Consider the following 24,055-nt stretch of genomic DNA (forward strand, 5'->3'; position numbering starts at 1 on the left):
CCTTCTTAGGACCTGAATAGATGGCATTTTTAACCAAACAATAAAGTGCCCAATAAGCTTTAAAAAAAAAAAATAAGTCAAATAACAAAAGGAGGCAGCCACAATGCCACTGGAAATATTTTGCTTTGGATAACACAAACAGCAGCTATGCTGCATTCCTAGGTAAGCGCATTCCCACGAGCTGGAACAATATTGTTTTATTACAGGGAGTATGTACGGAACAGCTTGTCTCTAACTCTTGCCTTTCTCCAAGGTTACTCTACCAGTAAGAAAATATTCATTAGCCTGGCCAGTTGAGACTTTGGTCCTTCCCGTTCAGGCTTTCAGCTATGCAAATAGAAATAACATCACAGACATTCTAATTAATGTCTTAGTCATACGGTGATGAAGGGAACACCCTGTTGACTGCTTGGGGAAAATTATATTAGGTTATTAAAATAGCAGTCACATTAAAGATACTGCAACCTTGGTGCAGCCCTGTGATTTTAGATTCTTTTACAGTGAATCAAAAACTGCTCAAGATGTATTTAAGGCCAGCCATCAAGAATTTAAAATATGCATGTGAATAGACCGCAGCAATACAGAATAGTTTTTTGTTTGTTTGTTTTTTAAACATGGCAGATTGGTCCATAAGGAAATTATATTCTCTACTACATGCTCACATACATACACACTAGGGTTATTTTTTTGTTGGGAGCCAATAAACCTTCCAGTATATTTTTGGAGTGTGGGAGGAAACCAAATTACCAGGAGGAAATCCATGCAAGCACAGAGAGAGATATACAAACTCCACACATATATGGCTGTATTAGGAATTGCACCCACGACCTGAGTACTGTGAGGCAGTGATGATAACCATTACACCGCTGCCAGTCTATTGTTATGCCAAAGGAAGTGTGGGGAGCAATGTCAAATATACTAGATAAATGAATATTCATCAGTCATAGGAAGAAGTCCAGGAGGGCACTGTTGAAGGTACTTTCTACCCACTCTTTTGAGTACAGAATGAATAACATGCACTTACAATGGCTATATAGGTGGGCTGGTTGGGCCACTTTAAATGTATACCCATTGATTTTTTGGGGGGGATTTGGCAGATAAAACCCAAGGGGAATGGCTGGACATTCTTGTCAGCACTAATCTGATCAATTTTTGTATTTTACTTTAATCTTGACATCCAAGTTATCTGAGTTCTAGGTAGCAACAAATGAATGATTGTATGCATAAGGTCCTCCCCGTTAATTAGTGAGGAGACCAGCGAACCTCAGTGACTTCTGCTTTACTGCATTTAGGGCCTGATCCAGAGCCGCTCGTAAGCGGCTGCTCGTTCGCTCCGAGCGATGTTCGCACAACTGCGCATGCGTATGGGTTGTAATACGCATGCGCGAACCAGTCATTGCGGTCGGAAATTGTGTGCTCGCAAAATAGCGAATGCCTGCTAATTTGAGTGACAGAATGAGGCGTTTGTGGGTGGTAACAGGGGAAGGTGCTTGAAAACGGGGAGTGGAGATCCGAACGCAGGCGTGCCAAACGGTGAAAACGGGCGTTTTAAGGGTGTGCATAATTAACAAAGCAGCGTCATTGACCACGTCACTTGGTTGTCTTTTAGCCTGAACTGCTCGCATGATTGCGGTAGGAAAATGCTACCACAAGCACTGCGAGCAGTTCATACGCCTTTCGATGTACTCGATTAATCTAATAAATAGCGGAGATGACGTAGGATGCGAGCGGCCAGGGGGCGTTTTTTTAAAAAAAGCGAGCGCATGTTTCGTTCGCTCGTTCAGACATAGAGGCGTCAACAGACCGCAAAGAGCGAGCACTCTATTTAAATATCCGGCCCCTTTTTCTGAACGAGCGAGCGCAAATAGCGTCCGGCTCTGAATCAGGCCCTTAGTTCCATGCAGAGCATGTTTCTTGACAAAATGCATAGCAAAAATGGGATTTTTATACTTACTGGTAAATCCTTCTGATTCCACAGGGGACACTGGAATGTAGTACACTGGGCTATAGAGGCGTGGATAGATGGAGCTGGCACTTTAAATAATTTAGAAATGTGAAGCTTCTCCCCCTCTATTCCCCACCAACCCTCAGTTTAGAAAAATGAAGACCGAGAGGAGATGAAGAATAATGGACTAAAGAGAAGAGAAGGTCACACAATAAACAGAACTACACAAACACACGGAACCAACCGAACAGGCAGGCGAAGAGCACTAAGGTGAGCGTCCAGTGTCCCCTGTGGAATCAGAGTACTAAAATCCCATTTTCTCTTTCATCTACAAGGGGAAACTAGTACACTGGGGACGTCCCACAGTTTCCCCTACGGGCGGGAGCGCTCTGAGGTTCCTCAGTGCTCCCGCCCGTAGGGGAAACTGTGGGTACAAGGCAGCCAAATCGTGAAGCTGAAGCCGAAAATGTGTCAAACCTATAAAACTTCATAGAATGTATGTAACAAGGACTAAGTAGCCGCACGGCACAGCTGCATAGTGGAGGCACCCCGATGTGCCACCCACGACGTACCCACAGAGCGTGTGGAATGTGCAGAAATAGTCGGAGGAGGTTGCCTATCGCTGCTGACATAAGCCTGACATATAGCCTGTCGAATCCACCTCGAAAACATTTGTTTTGATGCTGGCCAACCCCTCCGAACAGCATCATACAGAACAAAAAGGAAATCTTATTTGCGGAAAGACGCTGTCCGAGTCATATAGACATGGAGTACTCGAACATCATCCAGAGTTGTGGATACTCCAGAGTCCTCAACCAAGGAAGGCACCACAATAGGCTGATTTATGTTGAAAGCCGACACAATCTTAGGAAGGAAGGTGGCTTGCGCCCTGAGCTCCGCCCTATCATCATAGAAGATAAGGTATGGGGGCTTACAAGACAGGGCCCCCAACTCAGAAACCCGACGGGCTGAGGGCCTGATTCAGACCCGCTCGCGAGCGCTGAACGCTCTCAAGCGGGTCGATGTTGGCCCAGTGCGCATGCACACGCCGAAGCCGGCTCCGTCGTGCGCATGCGGGAGACCCGGATAGCGACGGGCAAACTGTCGCTCTGGGTCTCGTACCAAAGGGGGCGTGCTGTCGATGGTGAGTGACAGCACGTCCCCTTTGGTGGGCGTGCCGGGGGCGTGGCTGCCCAGATGTAGGCGTTCCCATGGGAACACATACCGTCTGGGGCCGGCCCCACTGACATCACAAGTGATGTCAGTGGGAGTGCTTTTGGCTCTGTTTGAGCCGAAAGCACTCTAGGGCTTGCGGCAACGAGACCCTACCACAAGGGTCTTGTCGCAAGCCCGATGGTCGCAATGATGTTGAACATCGCGACCTTCTTCCTGGAGGCCGCTCTAAAAATCAAGAAGGACGGCCCTGATTCAGAGCATGCGCTCTGTCAGAGCGTCCGGCTCTGAATCAGGGCCTGAAGCCAATGCCAGGAGGAGAACCATCTTTCAAGACAAATACTTGATATCTACCTCATCAAGCGGCTCAAACATGGAAGACTGAAGAAACGCAAGTACCAATTTAGGTCCCAGGGAGCTGTAGGTGGAACAAAAAGGTGGCTGCACCCACAACACTCCCTTAAGAAAAGTCTGCACCTCAGGTACGAGGACCAATTTACGTTGAAAGAAGATAGAGAGGGTAGACTTCTGCACTTTTAAAGGACCCTAAATGGAGACCAGCATCGAGTTCCGCTTGAAGAAAAAGTAATAGTCTAGATAAACGAAAAATCCTAGACGGGAAGTCCCGACTGTCACACCATGATACATAAGACCGCCAAATGTTGTGGTAATGCACAGCCATAACCGGTTTTCTGGCACGAAGCACAGTGGGGATAACAGATTCTGGGATGCCTTTGCGTCTCAAGATAGCAGCCTCAACAGCCACCCTGTTAAACGCAGCTGTGCTAGGTTCGGGTGTATGAAAGGACCCTGTTGCAGAATATCTGGACGAAGTGGTAGGGGCCATGGGTCGTCTGCTAAGAGAGTTCGAAGGGCCGAGAACCAACTCCTCCAAGGCCAGTCCGGTGCCACGAGTATGGCCGAGGCAGACTCATGTTTCATCCGATTTAGTAGACGAGGAAGTAGTGAAATTGGAGGAAATAGGTAAACCATGTCTTAGTCCATGGAACGGTTAGCGCGTCCACTGCCTCTGCAGCCGGATCCTGAGTTCTGGACATGTATCTTGGTAGCTGATGGTTTAATCGAGATGCCATTAGGTCCACCTGAGGCCGACCAACGATGGACCAAGGCTTGTAATACGTCTGGGTGAAGCATTAATTCCCCGGGGTGGAGATCCTGGCAACTGAGATAATCTGCTTCCCAGTTGTCCACTCCCAGGATGAACACTGCCGACAGCATGACTGACTACTCTCGACCCACCGGAGAATACGGGTAACTTCTCACATAGCCACGCGACTTCGAGTTCCGCCCTGTCGATTGATAGAAGTGACGGCCGTCACGTTGTCCGACTGTACCCTCACTGGTTGTGACCTTAGTGTTATAAGTCCAGTCCAGGACTTATACATGGCTAAAGATTCTCCTGCTCCTGATCCTCTTCCCACTGGATCTGCCCCGAGGAGATCCAGACGTCTGAGACCTGGGCTTGGTTCCTCCCATGTCAGCTGATGAGTCCTTCCTCTATTTAAACTCACTGAACTTTTGCTGCCTCGCCGGCTATAGCGTTTACTTCAGCGCTCGGCTCTGCTGCATGGTCAGCATTACTTACTTGCTACAAGTCCTCCGTGGCTCCTCCAACTGCTCGGCCGCTCCAGGACACACTTCCTCTCGGCCGTTCTTGTGCAGCCTCCGGCTCTCCTAGCCGCAGCACCAGCTGTTTTCTGCTGTTGGCTGACACTGAGGGAGTACTCCTGACCGGCTCCCCCGCCAACTCCTGCAGCGCTGCCATTCCAGCCTCCGTCTGAACCCGGTTCTATCATCAGCACTCAGCTGCTGCAGTACCAGCAGCGCCTCCAGGACATCGGCTATCATCACAGCTCCTGCATCCTCGTGCTGTCATTGGCTCCTCAAACTGCTGCACCAATCGCTTTCCAGCACTATCAGCCATACCATCGGTCCAGTGGCAGTCATCATCGGCCCATTGGCCACAACATCGACCGACTGGTCACAACATCGGCACACCAGGCGAAACTTAGGCCCATTGGTCTTCATCATTGGCTTGTTAGCCGCATCATCGGCCCATTGGCCGCAACATCAACCCACTGGTCACAACATCGGCTCAACAGCCGCAACTTAGGCCCATTGGTCTTCATCATTGGCTTATTAGCCACATCATCAGCCCATTGGCCGCAACATCGACCCACTGGTCACAACATCGGCTCACCAGCCACAACCTAGGCTCATTGGCCACACCATCTGCCCATTGGCCGCACCATCGGCATTAGCCGCATTACCGGTTCTTAAAGACCGCAGCAACCAGATTCTCATCTCTCCCCGCATCATTTGTTCCACCACCGGCCTTCTTAGGAACTCCAGTTCTGACATCTACTTTCTGTCTATCTGGAATCTAACGGCTACCTTAAAGGTATAGCTAGAGACAGTAACACTTAGTAAGTGTGCGGCGTCGAGCAAGGCATTGTAAATTGCTCTGAGTTCCAACACATTTATGGGCCACCGCCTTTCCTATGCAGACCAACGGCCCTGAAACTGACAGTCTAGGACTACCGCACCCCAACCTCAGAGACTGGCATCTGTCATCACGATTATCCAATCCCACACTCTGAATCTTTGACCCACCAAGAGGTGTTGGGTTGCATCCACCAGAAGAGAGATACCGTGGTTATTGAGGCCAACCGGATCATCCGATGTAGGAGTAGGTGAGACCCTGACCCTTGTGTTAGGAAGTCCAGCTGGAACACATGGGAGTGGAATCGTCCGAATTGTAGTGCCTCGAAGGCAACTACCATCTTTCCTAGACCAATAAGTAAAAGACACCTTCTTCGGTTGGAGAACTAGCTGAAATAGTAGCCGAATGTCCTGGGCTTTGCCTTCCAGGAGGAACACCTGCTGTAACAGCTTATCCAGGATCATCACCAGAAACTGGAGTCTGAGCCGGAATTAGGTTGGATTTTTTTAAATTGATCATCCAGCCGTGCTGTGTCAAAGTCTTGTATGTCAGTAATGCGTGGTCCAAGAGAAGAGATCCAGATGGGGCCTTGATCAACAGGTCATCCAAGTAAGGAATTACGGTCACACCTGATGTCCGAAGGTGTGCAATCATGACAGACTTGACCTTGGCGAAAACACGAGGATAAATTGAATGGCAACGCCCAAAACTAATAGTGATCGTGCAATATTGCAACACGCAGGAAAGCTTGATGCGGTTCTCATATTGGGACATGTACATATGCACAGACTCGACCGGCTTGGGTACCACAAAAAGATTTGAGTAGAACCCCAGACCCCGTTGATGTACTGGAACCAGCACTGCCGATTTTAGGAGAGACTGAATTGCCTTGTCTTCTGACACCGGCAGACCGGTAGTGAAGAAACGATTTGGAGGTGAAATTTCGAAATCTATCCTGTACCCTACGGAGAGTAATCTGCAAATGCACAGATTCGAAGAGGTCTGGCTCCAAACCTGTTGAAAAGTCAAGACCATCGGGCTTGCGACGAGACCCTGCGGTAGGGTCTCGCTGCCGCAAGCCCAGGAGTACTTTTGGCTCTATCAGAGCCAAAAGCACTCCCACTGACATCACTAGTGATGTCAGTGGGGCCAGACCCAACGCAGCTATGCCCCTGGCACGCCCACCAAAGGGGGCGTGCTGTCACTCACCATCGACAGCACGCCCCCTTTAGTGCGAGACCCATAGCGACGGCTGTCCGTTGCTATGCGGATCTCGCGCATGCGCACGACGGAGCTCCCTCCGTCGTGCGCACGCGCACTAGGGCACCATCGACCCGCTTGCGAGCGGGTCTGAATCAGGCCCTTAGTGACCAGAGATCTGCATTTAGGATGTTACTAAAACCCAGCAAAAACTTATTTTTTATTTTTGGCTTTTTGAACACAGGGCCTGATTCAGACAAGCTCGCAAGCGGGTCGATGATGGCCCAGTGCGCATGCACGGCGTGCACGAGCCCCGAAGCGAGCGCAAAAAGCACTCGCTCCGTGGCTCACTACAAAAGGGGCGGCTGTCGATGTTGATCGACAGCTCGCCCCGTTTTGTAGGTGTGGCGGGGGGGTGGCTTCACAAACGGAGGCGTTCCCAAGTGAACGCCTGCCGTTTGTGGGCAGCCCCACTGACATCACCAGTGAATGTCAGTGGGAGAGCTTCCGGGTCTATTAGAGCCGGAAGATCTCTGGGGCTTGCGGCCACGAGACCCTACCACAAGGGTCTCGTCGCAAGCCCGATGGTCTTGACCATTGCGACCATCATCCTGGCCGCTCGCAATAGCCGCTCCAAAATTTCTCTCTGGTCCTCATACTTTGCATCTAGACCTTACAATACAATGTGCCAAAAAACTCAGAAAACCTAGCTAGTAATGCACAGGCTCTCCTAACAATGACATTACAGCAGCTCTCTGAAGTACCTCCTGAAGTGCCTCCTGAATAATGGTCCTAAATTACCTAATATTCACCGGTGGTGGAACCCTGCCATTGATGGCACGTTGAACTGCATCCCACGTGTTCTACTGGGCTCAAACATCATTCCATGCTCAGAGGAATGCTGCTCCTTAATCTGGTGGCTATGGAACTGTGTGGTGGCGCATTACTGAAAGAGCCCACTCCAGTCTGAGTGAATGCATGACATTGAATGGCTACAAATGATCTGCAAGGATGATTATGCAGCATACGCCGGTCAGTCTTAGATCAGGGTCCTAATGCGTGAAAGCTGAATATACACCACACTGTAGCAGAGCCACTGTTGGGGTCCATTGCCTTGTGGATTATTCTCCACACACGTAATCGTCCATCTGAACGAAGCAGTTGTAATCTCGAGTCACATGAAAATCCATGGTATTACAGTTGTTGCTTATTAGAGATGACCGTTTTATATAGAGGTTTTCAGTTCAGCAAATAATAATTCCATGAAATACACATGGAGCAACTTCAAGATGAGATCTGTGACATGAATGGGTGGGGTATGCTTATCAAGTTCAGACATATACATTGGAGGACAGCAAGAAGGTATCTTACCGCCATGAAAATAGCTTTAACAGACTCCGAATACAAAAAAAAAAATCTGTCAGATGTATTTCTCGTAGCAAAAAAAATATTATAGAGCCTTAAGGGATCTATTCTAATTGCAAAAAGGGCTCAGAGAGTTGCCTAACTAAAGCTATTAGGAGAAAAGCAGAGTTCATTGTGGAACAACAAATTGCTCAATTAAAGGTTTTGATGGTTAATATAACAATAAGGGTAATAATATTGCAACATACTGCCATAATTACTAGTGTTTATCTCCAACGAGATTTCCAGTAAGCTTTAACCACGGAATTTTTTTCTTAGTACAGTGGTTCTCAAACTCGATCCTCAGGACCCCACACAGGTCACGTTTTGCAGGTCACCCAGGAGGTGCACAAATGTGTATTCATCACTCACCGACACAATTTAAAAGATCCACAGGTGAAGATAAATATTTCACTTGTGATTCTGTTTGGAGACCTGTAAAACATGCACTGTTTGGGGTCCTGAGGACCAAGGACCTGATTCAGACCTGCTCGCTAGGATGCGATCGCTGATTGCTGGGCGATATTTGCATTCTGCGCATGCGTATGCATCATGCGTGCGCAAACCACTGCGACAGATCAGAAAGCACTCACTCGCCCAGCGTAGACAGCCCAGTTGAATGAGTAACAGGAGAGGCAGTTTGTGGGTGGTAACAGGGGCAGGCCACTAGAAACGGGGGAGTGGAAGTACAAACGCAGGCGTGCCTGTGTGTTTCAACGCCGTTTCATAGGCGTGCATAATAAACAGGCAGCGTCACTGTACACGTCACCTGGTTGTATTTCACTCTGAAGGGATTGCAGTGCTTGCGGCCAGGTATAGTCACCCTTAAGCGCTGCAAGCACATCCGATGGTGCTCGATGTACCAATGTTTTCATGCGCTTCCTGGAGATGACGTGCACAAGTGGGAGTCTTATGAATGGCGGATGCGAGTCTGCATACACAAAGTGATTGCTCGCCAAGATATAGTGGGCGTGCTAATGCCTTGCTGTGCGATTGCCTGCCTTGTTGGGCGTGCACTGAATTTGCATACGCTGGGAGCGAGCGCCTCTGAATCAGGCCCCAAGTTTGAGAACCTGTGGTTTAAGACATTGACAATTCGGGTAAAATGAAAAAAAAATCTAATTTGGCCAAGCATTGAACTTTATTTTAATTATTCCCTATCTAATTTTGCCACATTATTTCATGTTTTTTCCACTAATGAACAGTAGTTATTAATTTAAATAACAAACAAAAAAGTTAAATTTATTTATATAATAGATACTTTATGTTTTCCTTTCACAAACACTGAACCAAGCAAGCAGTATCATAGTTGTAATCAGAAAATAAAAAGTAACAGAGACCTACAAGTAACTATAGTGGCAGTTAGCTGAATATTAGAAAAATTAATGACTTAACTTCTGAATATAACGTGGTAATACATGTAGTATTGTACACACTATGGATCTCATTCAGAGCCGGTCGCACAGAGTGTGCGGTCGGTCTGAATGAGGGGAGGACGTCTTGAATTTTCAAGACATCCTCCTTTGCGGTGGTAAGCCTTACGACCGCCTAAGGTGATGGTCGCGATGGTCAAGACCATAGCGACCATCGGGGCTTGCGACGAGACACTAGGGTAGGGTCTCCCTTGTCGTAAGCCCCGGAGAGCTTTCGGCTCTGTCTGAGCCGGAAGCTCTCCACTGACATCACTAGTGATGTCAGTGGGGCCGCCCCCAAACGGTAGGCGTTCCCATGGGAACGCCCCCATTTGGGCTGCCACCCCCCGGCCCGCCTTCCAAAAGGGGTGAGCTGTCAATCAACATCGGCAGCTCGCCCCCTTTGGATCGAGACCCGCTACGACCGGCGCCGTCGGTCATAGCGGGTCTCACGCATGCGCACGACGGCGCCGTTGTGCGCATGCTCTGTGGGGGCCATCGACCCGGTCCGAGCGCATCGGCGCTAACGACCGGGTCTGAATGACCCCCTATATGTAAACTGAGCATTCATTTAGCCTATACCAATGGTTCATTAATTTTCACCTGGATGCTCTTCTGGCAGCCCATTTGCGTTGTTCCCCCAACGTTTGTAAATTAAAACATTTATAATTAATATACAGACATTGACAAATTTGTTGGTACAGCTCATTGATACAATACTTAAGTCCTCCTAAAAAGTATTGACAATGAAAGCTACTGTCTAATGTATACATGCAAGCAGGGGCGGAACCAGCGGCGGTGCTGCCGGTGCCTTGCACCAGGGCCCGCTGCGGTGCAGAGGCCCATATAGCCCCTGCATCCGACAGCGCCGCTGCCCGCCGACCCGGTCCCCATTAAGTAAATGGATGGAGCCGAGCGGACCCACTTTGGCTCCACCAAAATGACAGACACGCCGCGGAGGGAGAGATAAGAGCGCTGTGGAAGAAGCAGACTCTGACAAGAAAAAGCCAAAGGAAACAAGGTAAGTGTAAGTGGGGGGGTTGCAGATGGTGTAGTGTGAAAAAAAGGCTGGGCAGTGGGAGGGGGGTTGCGGTGTAATGTACAGTGGTGAAAAAAAGGCTGGGCAGCGGGGAGGGGTTGCGGTGTAGTGTACAGTGGTGAAAAGGCTGGGCAGCGGGGAGGGGTTGCGGTGTAGTGTACAGTGGTGAAAAGGCTGGGCAGTGGGGGGGGTTGCGGTGTAGTGTACAGTGGTGAAAAGGCTGGGCAGCGGGGGGGGGGTTGCGGTGTAGTGTACAGTGGTGAAAAGGCTGGACAGCGGGGGGGGTTGCGGTGTAGTGTACAGTGGTGAAAAGGCTGGGCAGCGGGAGGGGGGTTGCGGTGTAGTGTACAGTGGTGAAAAGGCTGGGCAGCGGGAGGGGGGTTGCGGTGTAGTGTACAGTGGTGAAAAAAAGGCTGGGCAGCGGGGGGGTTGCAGTGTACAGTGTTAAAAAAAAAGTCTGGGCAGCAGGCGGGGTTGCGGTGTGAGGTGGTGAAGAAAAAAGGTTGGGCAGCAGGAGTCAGGACAGGCACTGGATTTAATGACTGTGGGGGGAGTGAGGTGGTGAAAAAAAAAGAGAGGCTGGGCAGCAGGACAGACATTGGATTTAATGATTGGGGGGAAGGGGGGTGGGAAGAGAGGTGGTGAAAAAAAAAAAGGCTTGGCCTGGACAGACACTGGATTTAATGACTGGGGGGAGGGGGGGGGGGATTGAGGTGATGACAAAAAAAAGATTTGTTGGTACGCCTTGGAAAAGATATCAAATAATTGGATTATAGTGATATTTCAAACCAATTGATTTCCTGAATTAGCATTACAAGTGCCTTCAATCTTCTACTCAGTCACTCATCTTATTTAAATGGAGAAAAGTAGTCACTCTGCTGTCTGGTATCATCGTGTGCACCATACTGAACATGAACCAGGGAAAATAAAGGAGAGAGTTGTCTGAGGAGATCAGAATGGAAATTATAGACAGTTGCAAATATAGGACTGTAGCCAACCTAAAATCGACCCCAGATTCCACAGAAGGGTAGTGAGAATGGTAGAAAAAGAGCCAAAGAAATACAAGCTGAACTCCAAGGTCAAGGTATGTCAGTGTCTGATCGCACCATTCAACGCTTTTTGAGCAACAGTAGGCTCCATGGAAGAAGACCCAGGAGGACTTCACTTTTGAAAAAACAACATATAAACAGCAAGTCTGAAATTTGCTAAAATGCATATTCACAGGCCACTATGCATCTGGAAGAATGTTCTTTGGACGGGATCCCGGCGGTCGAAATTCCAAAAGGGTTAGGATACCCGACACTTGTCGTTAGGTATCCTAACCCTCCGCCTCTCCCTACACTAAACCTTCCTCCCCTGTGCCTGAACCAAACCTCCCCCTCCTCGCACCCTAAACCTAACCCTCCTCACCTAGTGCCTAACCCTAAACCTTCCCCCAGCCCCACTAACCTTCGGGATTCCGGCGCCGGTATTCTAAGTCACATTATCTCTTTGTTCACACATGAAAAATTAAGCTTTCAAAGAAAAGAACACCATACCTACTATGAAATATGGAGGAGGCTCGGTTAGGTTTTGGGGCTGCTTTGCAGCGTCTGGTACGAGGTGCCTTGAATATGTGCAGAGCACAATGAAATCTTAAGACTGTCCAGGCATTCTGGAGCTAAACATACTGCCTAGTATAGGAAAGCTCTGTCTTAATCAAGGGTTATGAGTCTTCCAACAGAATGACCCAAAATGCACAACTAAAAGCACCAAAGAATTGATACGAACAAAACATTGGACTAAAATCATCCTATTTTCTAAAACAATGGACTATTATTTTTTCATTTAAGTGTACTAACAAATTTGACCATGTCTGTAATTGTTATTAGAGAAAATGTTTAGATGTTCCAATCTAGAAAAATCAATAAATATGCTATAAAACAAATAATAATAAAAAGACAAGAATAGAAAGAATTGTACATACATATATCTCACATAAAAATGTAAGGAAAAAAAAAAAAAAAAAAACTATAGTCTACATCTGGTATATATTTTTTTTTTAAAGCTACAGTCAGGTGCATAAATATTGGGACATTGACAGAATATTCATATTTTGGCCTCTATTGACCACCACAATGGCTTTGAAATGAAACAAAACAAGATGTGCTTTAACTGCAAACTTTCAGATTTAATTTGAGGGTAATTACATCCAAATCAGGTGAACGGTGTAGGAATTACAACGGTTTCTATAAATGCCTCCCACTTTTTAAGGGGCCAAAAGTAATGGGACAAACTAAAGAATCCTAAATCTAACTTTCACTTTTTAATACTTTGTTGCAAAACCTTTGCAGGCAATTACAGCCTGAAGTCTGGAATGCATAGACATCACCAGACGCTGGGTTTCATCCAGCGTCTGGTGATGCTCTCCCAGGCCTCTACTGCAAATGTCTTCAGTTCCTGCTTGTTCTTGGAGCATTTTCCCTTCAGTTTTGTCTTCATCAAGTGAAATGCATGCTCAATCGGATTCAGGTCAGGGGATTGACTTGGCCATTGCATAACATTCCACTTTTTAGCCTTAAAAAACTCTTTGGTTGCTTTTGCAGTATGCTTCGGGTCATTGTCCATCTGCACTGTGAAGCGCCGTCCAATGAGTTCTGAAGCATTTGACTGAATATGAACATATAATATTGCCCGAAACACTTCAGAATGTATTCTGCTGCTTTTGTCAGCAGTCACATCATCAATAAATACAAGGGAACCAGTTCCATTGGCAGCCATACATGCCCACACCATGACACTACCACCACCATGCTTCACTGATGAGGTGGTATGTTTTGGATCATGAGCAGTTCCTTTCCTTCTCCATACTCTTCTCTTCCCATCACTCTGGTACAAGTTGATCTTTGTCTCATCTGTTCATAGGATGTTGTTCCAGAACTGTAATGGCTTTTTTTAGATGTTGTTTGGCAAACTCTAATCTGCTGTAATCTGTTTTTGAGGCTCACCAATGGTTTACATCTTGTGGTGAACCCTCTATATTCACTCTTGTGAAGTCTTCTCTTGTTGACTTTGACACATATATACCTACCTCCTGGAGAGTGTTCTTGATTTGGCCAACTGTTGTGAAGGGGTTTTTCTTCACCAGGGAAATAATTCTTCTGTCATCCACCACAGTTGTTTTCCGTGGTCTTCCGGGTCTTTTGGTGTTGCTGAGCTCTCCGATGCGTTCTTTCTTTTTAAGAATGTTCCAAACAGTTGATTTGGCCACACCTAATTTTTTTGCTATCTCTCTGATGGGTTTGTTTTGATTTTTCAGCCTAATGATGGTTTGCTTCACTGATCGTGACAGCTCTTTGGATCTCATATTGAGAGTCGACAGCAACTGATTCCAAATGCAAATGTCACACCTAGAATCAACTCCAGACCTTTTACCTGCTTAATTGATAATGTAATAACGAGGGAATAGCCCACACTTGTCCATGAAATAGCTTTTGAGTTGATAGTCCCATTTACTTTTGGCCCCTTAAAAAATGGGAGGCACATATAGAAACCGTTGTAATTCCTACACCGTTCAACTGATTTGGATGTAATTACCCTCAAATTAAATCTGAAAGTCTGCAGTTAAAGTACATCTTGTTTGTTTCATTTCAAAGCCATTGTGGTGGTAAATAGAGGCCAAATTGTCCCAATATTTATGCACCTGACTATGTTAATGTTCTAAGAATTACAGGGAAACTTTACATTTTATTTTTTTTACTATAATGGATTAACTATTTCTGCAACTATATTACTGGGAAACTGGTAAACAAATATTAACATGCAATATCATAGGTTGATGTCATAGTTACAAATTCTGAGATTAAGGCTCTGTGTCAGAAATGATCTGGATTTCACTAAATCCAGATAGATAATCTACTTTATGCAGTAAACACCAGTGTTTGTGTCATTGTATTTCCCTGCCTGTTATTAGGGCTCTACTGTGATGCATGGAGTAGAGATCCTCAGACACTGCTTTCCCTATGTATCTAATGATCACCTGGATGTCAATACTCGCCTACCACTACAGAAAATTACATGGAAAAGTCATAGTGAATACCCCAGATTAAGAACTATTGGCCCAGACAAAAGAAGGCAGTCAATAGGTCGACAGGGACAAAAGGTCGACAGGTACAAATGGTCGACGGTGTCAAAAGGTCGACATGAAAACGGTCGAGACAAAAATGGTCGACACTTTTTTTTATAGCCTTAATCTTCACCCTAACCCTCCCTCCTGGTGCCTAACCCTAACCGTCGGGGTAAGTGACTAACCCTCCCTCCTGGTGCCTAACCCTGTTGGGGTAAGTGACTAACCCTAAAATCATGTGTTGACCATTTTTTGTGTCAACCATTTTCATGTCGACCTTTAGTGTGTTGACCTTTTGTCCCTGTCGACCTTTTGTCCAAGTTGACCTAATGACTGTAACATCTGGTGTCTATCTAGACATTGTCGACCTTTTTACTGTCCATCTATAGTCCAGCACCCGGAACGGGTGTGGTATAAGAGATAGACACTAATTAGTTAGACAATGTCTAGATAGACAACAGATGTTAGACAGTCAATAGAAAAAAGTTAGACACAAACAAAAGTCAGACATTAAAGTTAGACATGTAAAAAGTTCAACAGGTACAAAAGGTCGACAGGGTCAAAAGTTCGACATGAAAATGGTCGACACAAAAATGGCCAACAATTATTTATTTTTTTTAGCCCTAATCTTCACCCTAACCCAAACCCTCACCATAGGGGTAAGTGCCTAACCCTCCAGTAAGTGCCTAACCCTAAAAAAGAAAGTGTCGACCATTTTTGTGTCGATCTTTTTCATGTCGAACTTTTGACCGTGTTTATCTTTTGTACCTGTCGAAACTTTTTACATGTCTAACTTTAGTGTGTCTGACTTTCTCTGTGTCAAACTTTTATCCTTGACTAACTATTAACTGTCTAACATCTGGTGTCTATCTAGACATTGTCTAACTAATTACTGTCTGTCTACAGTCCGGAACCCACTTAGGCGGTCTTTCCAAAATATAATCAACCAGTTAAGCAGGTGTATAAAAACATGTTATATAATAAAACACAAAATATATATACACCAAATGTGCCCCCTCCAGTCGAAAAATATCTCATTGCCCCCCTCCACACCTCTCACTGACCCTTCCAGTCTATAGATTATTATTATTATTATTATTATTACCAGTTATTTATACAGCGCACACATATTCCGCAGCGCTTTACAGAGAATAGTTGGCCATTCACATCAGTCCCTGCCCCAGTCGAGCTTACAATCTATGTTCCCTATCACATGCACACACACATACACCCTAGGGTTAATTTTTGTTGGGAGCCAATTAATCTAGCAGTATATTTTTGTAATGTGGGAGGAAACCGGAGTACCCTGAGGAAACCCACGTAAGCACAGGGAGAATATACAAACTCCACACAGTTAGGGCCGTGGTGGGAATTGAACCCATGACCTCAGTGCTGTGATGCAGTAATGCTACCATTACACAGTCTGTCTGTGCTATAGATATCTCATTATCTCCTCCAGAACCCTCCAAGCCCCCTCCAGTCGGGATACAGTCAAAATGCGGATGGCCGGGAAGCTGTCTGACTAAATCCCGATGTCTAAATACCAACACGGGACTAAAGACAGGCATGGAAATCCCGACGCCCTTCTATATCCCGATGCCAGAATCTAGACAGACGACTTCCCGAACGAAGGTAAGCCGTGCAGTGTTAGCGCTTAGTCGCGAGGGTTAGTTTTAGGGACCCCTGGGGGGACTTAGGGTTAGGCACCACCCTGGGATGATTAGGTTTAGGCACTCCCGGGGGGAGGTTAGGGTTAGGCACCACTAAGGGAGGATTAGGGGGGGGGGGGGGAGAGGGGAGGGTCAGGGGACTTACCAGCCCCAGACGGGATTTTCAGCGTTCAGGCTTGCGGCGTCGGGATTTAGTCAGACAGCTTCCCGGTCGTCGGCATTTCATACCCAACCCCTCCAGTCTATAGATTTCTAATATCCCTCATGAAAGTTTACATTTAGTTGTTACAGCCTGGCTTCTCTGCTGCTTCTGCTCCCTCTGTGTTCTCCCGTATGCTGCTCAGATAGAAAGTGAACACAAACACTTCCTCCAAGAACAGGGTTTCTGTTGTGGGGTTGCTACTGCCGAACGCATTGTCGGATCACACAGACAGTGATCTGGGGAATAACCTTAGCTCAGTGGTTCAGAAACTTTTTTGAATCACGGCGCACTTGAGTATCAGCATTTTTTTCCACAGCACCCCTGGGCCAAAAGTTTCTTATTGAGGATTCAGCAAAACTTCAATGTAGTAAATTGTGCTTATATGTCACCATTAGGATGTAGTAGTTGACAGGGCTGTGCTTCTTTTTTGTCCACATATTTTTTTAATTGGCAGTCACTAGCACTAGTTTTGCTTATCACACTGACTAAAATCATTTATTTGGTACTGGACCACCAACCCGAAACACCCTTGCAAGTGCCTGAGGCACCCCAGGGTGCCATGGTACACAGTTTAGGAACCACTGCCTTAGCTTTTTACTTGCACCGCCCTTGCTGATGCCCACCCACAACTGGCACGCGGGACTCAGTCTTGCCAGCTCCATTTTGAGTCACCCTTGCTGGGCACCTATTGGCAGCCCCAATGGCCTATGCATCTACCGGTAGGAAAAGTAGGAAAGTATGCTTTAATGCTATATCGTTTCACATATAAATCAACATTGTACTCTACTTGCATGATTCAAGAGTTGCACCCAAGTCAGTTTTCCAAAACTATATTATTTTTTAAGTAATGCACACACTCCACAGCGCATGCACTTACAGGTACTTCTAAGTCAGACATATTGGACACAATATTTAACTTGCAGCTGGGTGGAAATGGAGCAAGTTTAGTGAGGTGTGTATAGGGCGCGATTCAGAGATGCATGGAAATCCCATAGCAACAGCGATTCCTTCACTTCTCACGTACAAAAGCAGGAACATCGGTCGCACATCAAACCTCTGAACAAACCTGTGCTGTCTCAGAAAGAGCATCTCGCCTAAGACTCCAGGGTCTCTACAGCTGCAAACAAATTTGCAGAGCCTTACTAGAAACACGCCCCGACATTTGTTTTTCTAGCCACCACCCATTACGTCCCCCAACCACCGACTACCTGTCACTCACTTTGCAAATAAATCCGCTCTGCTACTGCTATTGTTAATCCACCGCCACGCGCATGTGCAGCGGCAAAAAATTTGCCCCTCTGAGTCGGACATCGAAATTGTGTGGACCTCTGAATCAGGCCCATAGTTGGAACCGTGGACTATGCCCAGTTGTGTGTCATAGAGATCGGTCTGATTTCAGTCAGATCCCTTGCACCAGGCATAGGGCTGGTGCAAGTGTGGGGTGATAATGATGACGGCTATTTGAGCAAGCGTATCATAGGAGCAGTACAGTCGCATTGATGCATGCAATGAATATCTGCATTTCGTTCTATGCCCACAACTCTGAATCGGCCCGTGCAATGTTAAAGGATATAGAATAGGAGGAACAAAAATTTAATTATTCATAACTTTCAGGGATGAATAATGTAAAGATCCATTAGTGTCCTATCACATCCTCATTATAAGGAAAAAATGTACAATAAAAAAAATTTATGCTGTGCAATGACAGCAAAGTTGGATTGTTTATGACAGGATGCTTGTTATGGTCGGAAACACAAACTCTGGGAGTTGTAAACGATTTCAGTTTGGTGAGATTCAGAAGTAGGATCATGAGATGGACTTTTGGAGTAAGTCTATGATGGGCAACAGGCGAACCACCAAGCAGTCACTTGCGGCCCCATGCTACTTACTGCTTTATTGTCAGATTTGTTTTATAATAGCTTGTAACAATTGATTAAAATGCCTGCTAACATGTTATTACAAAAAGGAGTCCCTCTCCTTTGATTATATGTATTGATCTGATTTATTACTGAAGTTTAAGGTTAATGTGCGGCCAGGGCCGCCATCAGGGGGGGACTGCCCAGACCCTGGCTGAACAGGGGGGGGGGGCCGCCGGCTCCTACCGCCACTGCCCAGCCTGCTGCAGCCCACACTACCCCGCCGCTGCCGACCCGGTCTCCATTAATTAGATGGAGGAGGAAGCTAAGGTCCGCTCGGACCGCTCCTCCACCAACGGGTGTGGTATAAGAGATCGACAGCAATTAGTTAGATAATGTCTAGATAGACACCAGATGTTAGACAGGGAAAAAAGTCAGACACATTAAAGTTAGACATGTAAAAAGTTTGACAGCTTCAAAAGGTCGACAGGCTCAAAAGTTCGATATGAAAATGGTCGACACAAAAATGGTCGATAATTATTATTTTTTGTTTTTTAGCCCTAATCTTCACCCTAACCCTAACCCTCCCCATGGTGCCTAACCCTAACCGTGGGGGTAAGTGCCTAACCCTCCAGTAAGTGCCTAACCCTAAAAACCAAACAAAAAAAATGTGTCAACAATTTTTCTGTCGATCTTTTTCATGTTGAACTTTTGACCCTGTTGATCTTTTGTACCTGTCAAACTTGTTACATGTCTAACTTTAGTGTGTCTGACTTTTGTCTGTGTCGAACTTTTATCCTTGTCTAACTATTAACTGTCTAACATCTGGTGTCTATCTAGACATTGTCTAACTAAGGGAGAGGTCGGAGGAGCCGCAGATCGTGAAGAGCAGTGTCTGCCGGGGAAGAAGGAGAGAGGCAGCCAGGTAAGTGTGAAAAAGCGGGCAGGGTAAAGATGACTGTATTTAATACCGGGGGGGATTGTGAACTGCACTGAATAGATAGCAGAGACTATATTTAATACAGGGGGGGGGTGTAGGGGGAACAGGGGCAAACACAGGAATTCTAGAGGGGGTGTAGGGGGGCAGGGGCAAATGCAGGAATTCTAGAGGGGGGCTTCCCAGTGGTAAATGCAGGAAAGTGAGGGAAAGGGACACAATGCAGGCACATGGTGAAAAAAACATGGCCTTGGCGTAACCAAAACCGCTCTCATTATTTCCTGTGTTATACAGTGGCAACTAGCCTAGTCAGAGTGACATCTATTTCTGCCCACAGGTAATAAGGAATTTCATTACTCATAAAGGCACAAGCTAATGATCCGCATGTGTCATACTGTGTCACTGGTAATTCCTAACTTTGCTATGTTGTACTACATTTATATTTTACTAATGCTACTTATTTATAGGTCACTACAGGTCACTCAATCTTATTCATCATCTTCCAAACTTCCTAAAGGAGGATCCCTATAGCTTGTGCCTGTTAGCAGTGTAAATTTATCCATTTAATTTGACAGTATCCTCACGTTATGGCTGTATGTTGGTTTTTATCTCAGACTATGTTATAGCTATGCTATTATGGTTATTCTTTTTCTATACATTTTCTTTGTCTCAGTCTATTGATGGGGATGCATTTACTCAATTTTAAATATAGCTTATTGTTTGCATTACTGATACGAGTATTGTAACCATGCACTGTAAGTAAAACACACATTTAATTTTACCAGTATATGACAACTTACAATATGGCTCTATTTAAAAGTGTTGGATAGTCCCTTCTCTACATTTTCCCCCATCACCCATCATTCCATTAATAGTACTGTGCACGTTTGAATTTATTCAGATGTCATTTACATAATAATTATGGGAATATCTTTCAGCTTCATTTGTTTTAACTTCAACATAACCCACTGGGGGTATTGGAACTGCAGGAGTTTATGAGTTTGCTCATTGACATCTATTATACATATTACATTTAATGGCCACTCCTTTTGGTTTGTGCTATCAAGTACCTGCTAAATTTGTTTATACATCTGAGTGACATCACCCATTTATAGGATTCCCTGAGCAACACTTACCACTGTATAACTTGAGGAGCAAACACATTACAGTGAACAAAGGCAAAGAGCGATTCACTCACTACTTTCCGCGCACCAACAGCGGATGCATGAAGGAGTAGTAAATATGCCTTGTTGCATTAAAAGGTCAGGGAGAAAATTGTTTCACTGCTCTTCTGAGGACATGGACATTGCTGAACAGCTGATATGGTGCAAAGAACCATGTCATTCAGTATCTTTCAAAGTCAACGGCATGTATAGATCGCTCATTTAAATAGAAAATCCTGTGACGTGACCGCGGTAAAGCCGGGTACACACTAGACTGTTTAGTGTGTACCCGGCCTGACCTTGCTCGCGATGGGACCCAGCGTACATACACACTTGCCAATGCTGGCAGCGACAGATCGACGGCAGGGGCCATGCTGCATTCGGCTGCAATGCCCCCCGGACGATATCACACGTCGGACTTACATGTAGGTCCAACAGACGAGGCCACAGATGACGCACGGAAACGAGCATAGTCAGTGACATTGTCCGTAAACACTGGACAACTTAACAAATTTGTCGTACCGATTGGTTGTTATCGGCAAATTTGTTTACAATGTCGTCTAGTTGGTACCCGGCATAATATTACAAGAACTTTCCCAGTATAAGACAAATACAGGACCTTGATGTAAAAGCAGCAGCTCTTATGCTGGGTACACACTAAACGATGTGTACCCAGCACATCTTGCTAACGAGTCGCGACCGGCATCGGCAAGTGCATGGCCCCCGCTGACGATATTGCCTGTCGAACCTGCATGCAGGTCCGACGGACAATGTCACTGACGAGCGGGAGCGAGCATCGTCAACAACACAGCCAGTACACAGTGGGCGAAGTGGACAATCGGGCGGATCAGACAACATATCGTCTAGTGTGTATCCGGCATTAGATACAGTATTGCTGGATAAAGGTGACATTTAGCTGACAAACGGGTATTAGAAAAATTAATCATAAGAAATTTTAAAAACAATTAAAATAATACATACAGTGTATATGTCATATTTAACAGATGATGCACCCCATACAAAAACAAGCTTGGCATTCAGTGTGCCAACACCTCATGCCACACTAATATATATATATATATATATATATATATATATTTTTTTTTTTTTTTTTTTTTTCTTAAGAAATTATTGTGGGTAAATAACTTAATAGTAATAACAAACAACTAAACCTGGTGAAATCGTTTAGATGGAAATATTTACGGCAAATATCAAGAGTGAGGAAAGACAAACAACACACTAGCACTGTAGTTACTGATCGGCTGTACTAACCTGTAGCGCACTGTTGAGGAAGCAGCTATTCTGTCCTGGCTCATTACTCAGACCTTTGCTTGGAGCGATGGATATGGAATTGCGCGGTGTAAACATTTCATGCACACCTCCTCGACCAGTAGAAAAATAATTTCTCTTCCAGGACATCATTGAGTGCAGTGCAAAATAAACGTGAATAAATACAATAAACGATTCAAATGATACTGAATCCAAAAAGTTGCTTTGTAGATCTCAAAGGTCTAAAACAGTCGACATGAACAAATAAATACAGAAATATTTCCTGCGGCTTTGCCCGTAAGTAACGAGCCGGGTGTAGAAGTGATGCTGATGTAGGAGTTGAAATACTTGAAAAGAAGGGTAAACGTGTTCCAAATAAATCCTTGAGGGAGATTCAGCAACAAGAATTCAAATACTGCAGATTATTATTAGCGGTCCAGAGAATGTGTTTACTAATGTCCAACACAAAGATGTATCTTGATCCCCTCCAGATCTCTGAACGGGGCGAGGCAGGGCAGGAACATAGAAGAAACAAGTGAAGAAAAATAACTTAAAAAGTAAATGTAAAAGACTGGAAGCAACTCCGACCCACACGCAGCACAGACGCTTCACAGGGGGGACTCTCAGTCATGTGAGAAGCAGCAGAGACAACTACAACTTGAGCAGGTTACAGCATGAAACTACAGGATTCTTTAGCTTTATTCCTATTCCACAACACTCCTAATAAACATGTTATAAAGAGCCGAGCTCATCTTGGCTTCTCTTCTTTATAACTGGAAATCCCAGGCAGCCGAGAAGTTTATATGCGAGAAGGAAAAATGCAAGGTGTTGCGTCACTTAATTACAGAGCTGCATTGTTTAGTGGTGTACTGCCAAGTCTGGCAAATCTGACCTCCCACAGTAAACTCTCAGCCTGTGGAGAAGACGTTGTCAGGGGGGGTGGGGGAAAACGGTGACACGGAAGACTAAGGACTCTACTTAACAGATGCAATTAAATAATATTTAAGATGGTTAGGGAAAAGCCAGTGATTAATCTCACTTAACAAAAGGTAATTGTAACAGATAATGTCGCTTCCTTATTCTTGATGCCAGAAAGCAAATCCGAAACAGTGTTCACTTCACTGAATTTGACAGCTGGTCGAGTGTAACTTGGTCTTGAACGTACTCCATGATTTTAAAGATTACTATCTGTACATACATCCCCTTCAATGAACAGGTTTGGTATCGATCAGTGCAAGATGCTTCCTGGGAATAGTAACAAAAGAAGGTTTTCTGCTCTTAAAGAGCATCCTCAAGATGTCCGGCACCTAATAAAGAAAAGAAAACAAACACGTTTCAAGCTCTGAGGAAGTAATAGGATAATTACAAACAAGTTTGTACAAGTTGTTTTTTTTAATAGTTATTGACTCAAAGTCTGCACCCTCCTGTGTTACATAACTACGTTCATCAAAACAAGTAAGATTCCCATTACCACAACTGAAAATACCTGTAGCAGCAGAAAGGAGGTAAAACCTGGCACAGCCATAGATCACCTGTTGCTGCTGCTGGCTACAACTACAATCATGTGATGTCAGTCGTGTGGGGGTTGTAATCCAGCTACAGGCACCCAAACACCTGCCTTACATCATATATACTGGTAGATTTTCTAAAATAGAAAAGAAGAGGTGCTGCCCATAGTAACCAATCAGATTATAGCTGTCATTTATCTATTATGTTCTAGAACATGATGGCTATATTCTGGTTGATATAGGCATCATCACCACTTTTCCTTCTTTAAAAAGTTTTAGTAAATGTACTCCTTGCTCTGTCAGAAATAGAGCAAGATTTGGCAAATTAGTTCAGATTTATCTTATTGGCTATCCAAAAAACGTGAGAGCAGGATAGCCAATAGGAAGCAGTTTTTGAGATCCGAACATAACCAAGTAAAACCGAAGCACTCATCTGTAATTAGGATACAGTTCTACATTAATCTCTTAGAATATTTGACACCGAAAAAAAAGGAATGGGAGCAAGGTTTACATGAGGGAATAACGGAGGAGAAAGAAGTTAGTTCTTGGTTGGATGGCATCAGGTAATGCTCATATTGTGGCATAATGTATGTCACAAACTTGCATGACTTCTGTGAAAGTTTATACAAATGCAGGGGAACCAATCACAAACTGCCATTTTTTGACTGCGGCTTGTGGTTGGTTCTCCCACTCACACCTCCCTAATCA

General features: G+C 45.3%; 1 protein-coding gene across 2 annotated transcripts in view; it reads right to left on the minus strand.

The window, feature by feature from the left end:
• The window catches only part of USP54 (ubiquitin specific peptidase 54), a 132,636-nt gene that overhangs the window by 62,947 nt on the left and 45,634 nt on the right, over positions 1-24,055 (minus strand). For both annotated transcript variants that reach the window (XM_088475465.1, XM_088475461.1), the window contains exon 2: positions 21,843-23,146. In XM_088475465.1, the coding sequence (XP_088331591.1) occupies positions 21,843-21,992 (150 nt within the window). In that variant the 5' untranslated portion in view covers positions 21,993-23,146. The remainder of the gene's footprint in view (positions 1-21,842; positions 23,147-24,055) is intronic.

Source organism: Taudactylus pleione, unplaced genomic scaffold, assembly GCF_031769625.1.
Source record: "Taudactylus pleione unplaced genomic scaffold, aTauple2 ptg000016l, whole genome shotgun sequence".
NCBI lineage: Eukaryota > Metazoa > Chordata > Amphibia > Anura > Myobatrachidae > Taudactylus > Taudactylus pleione.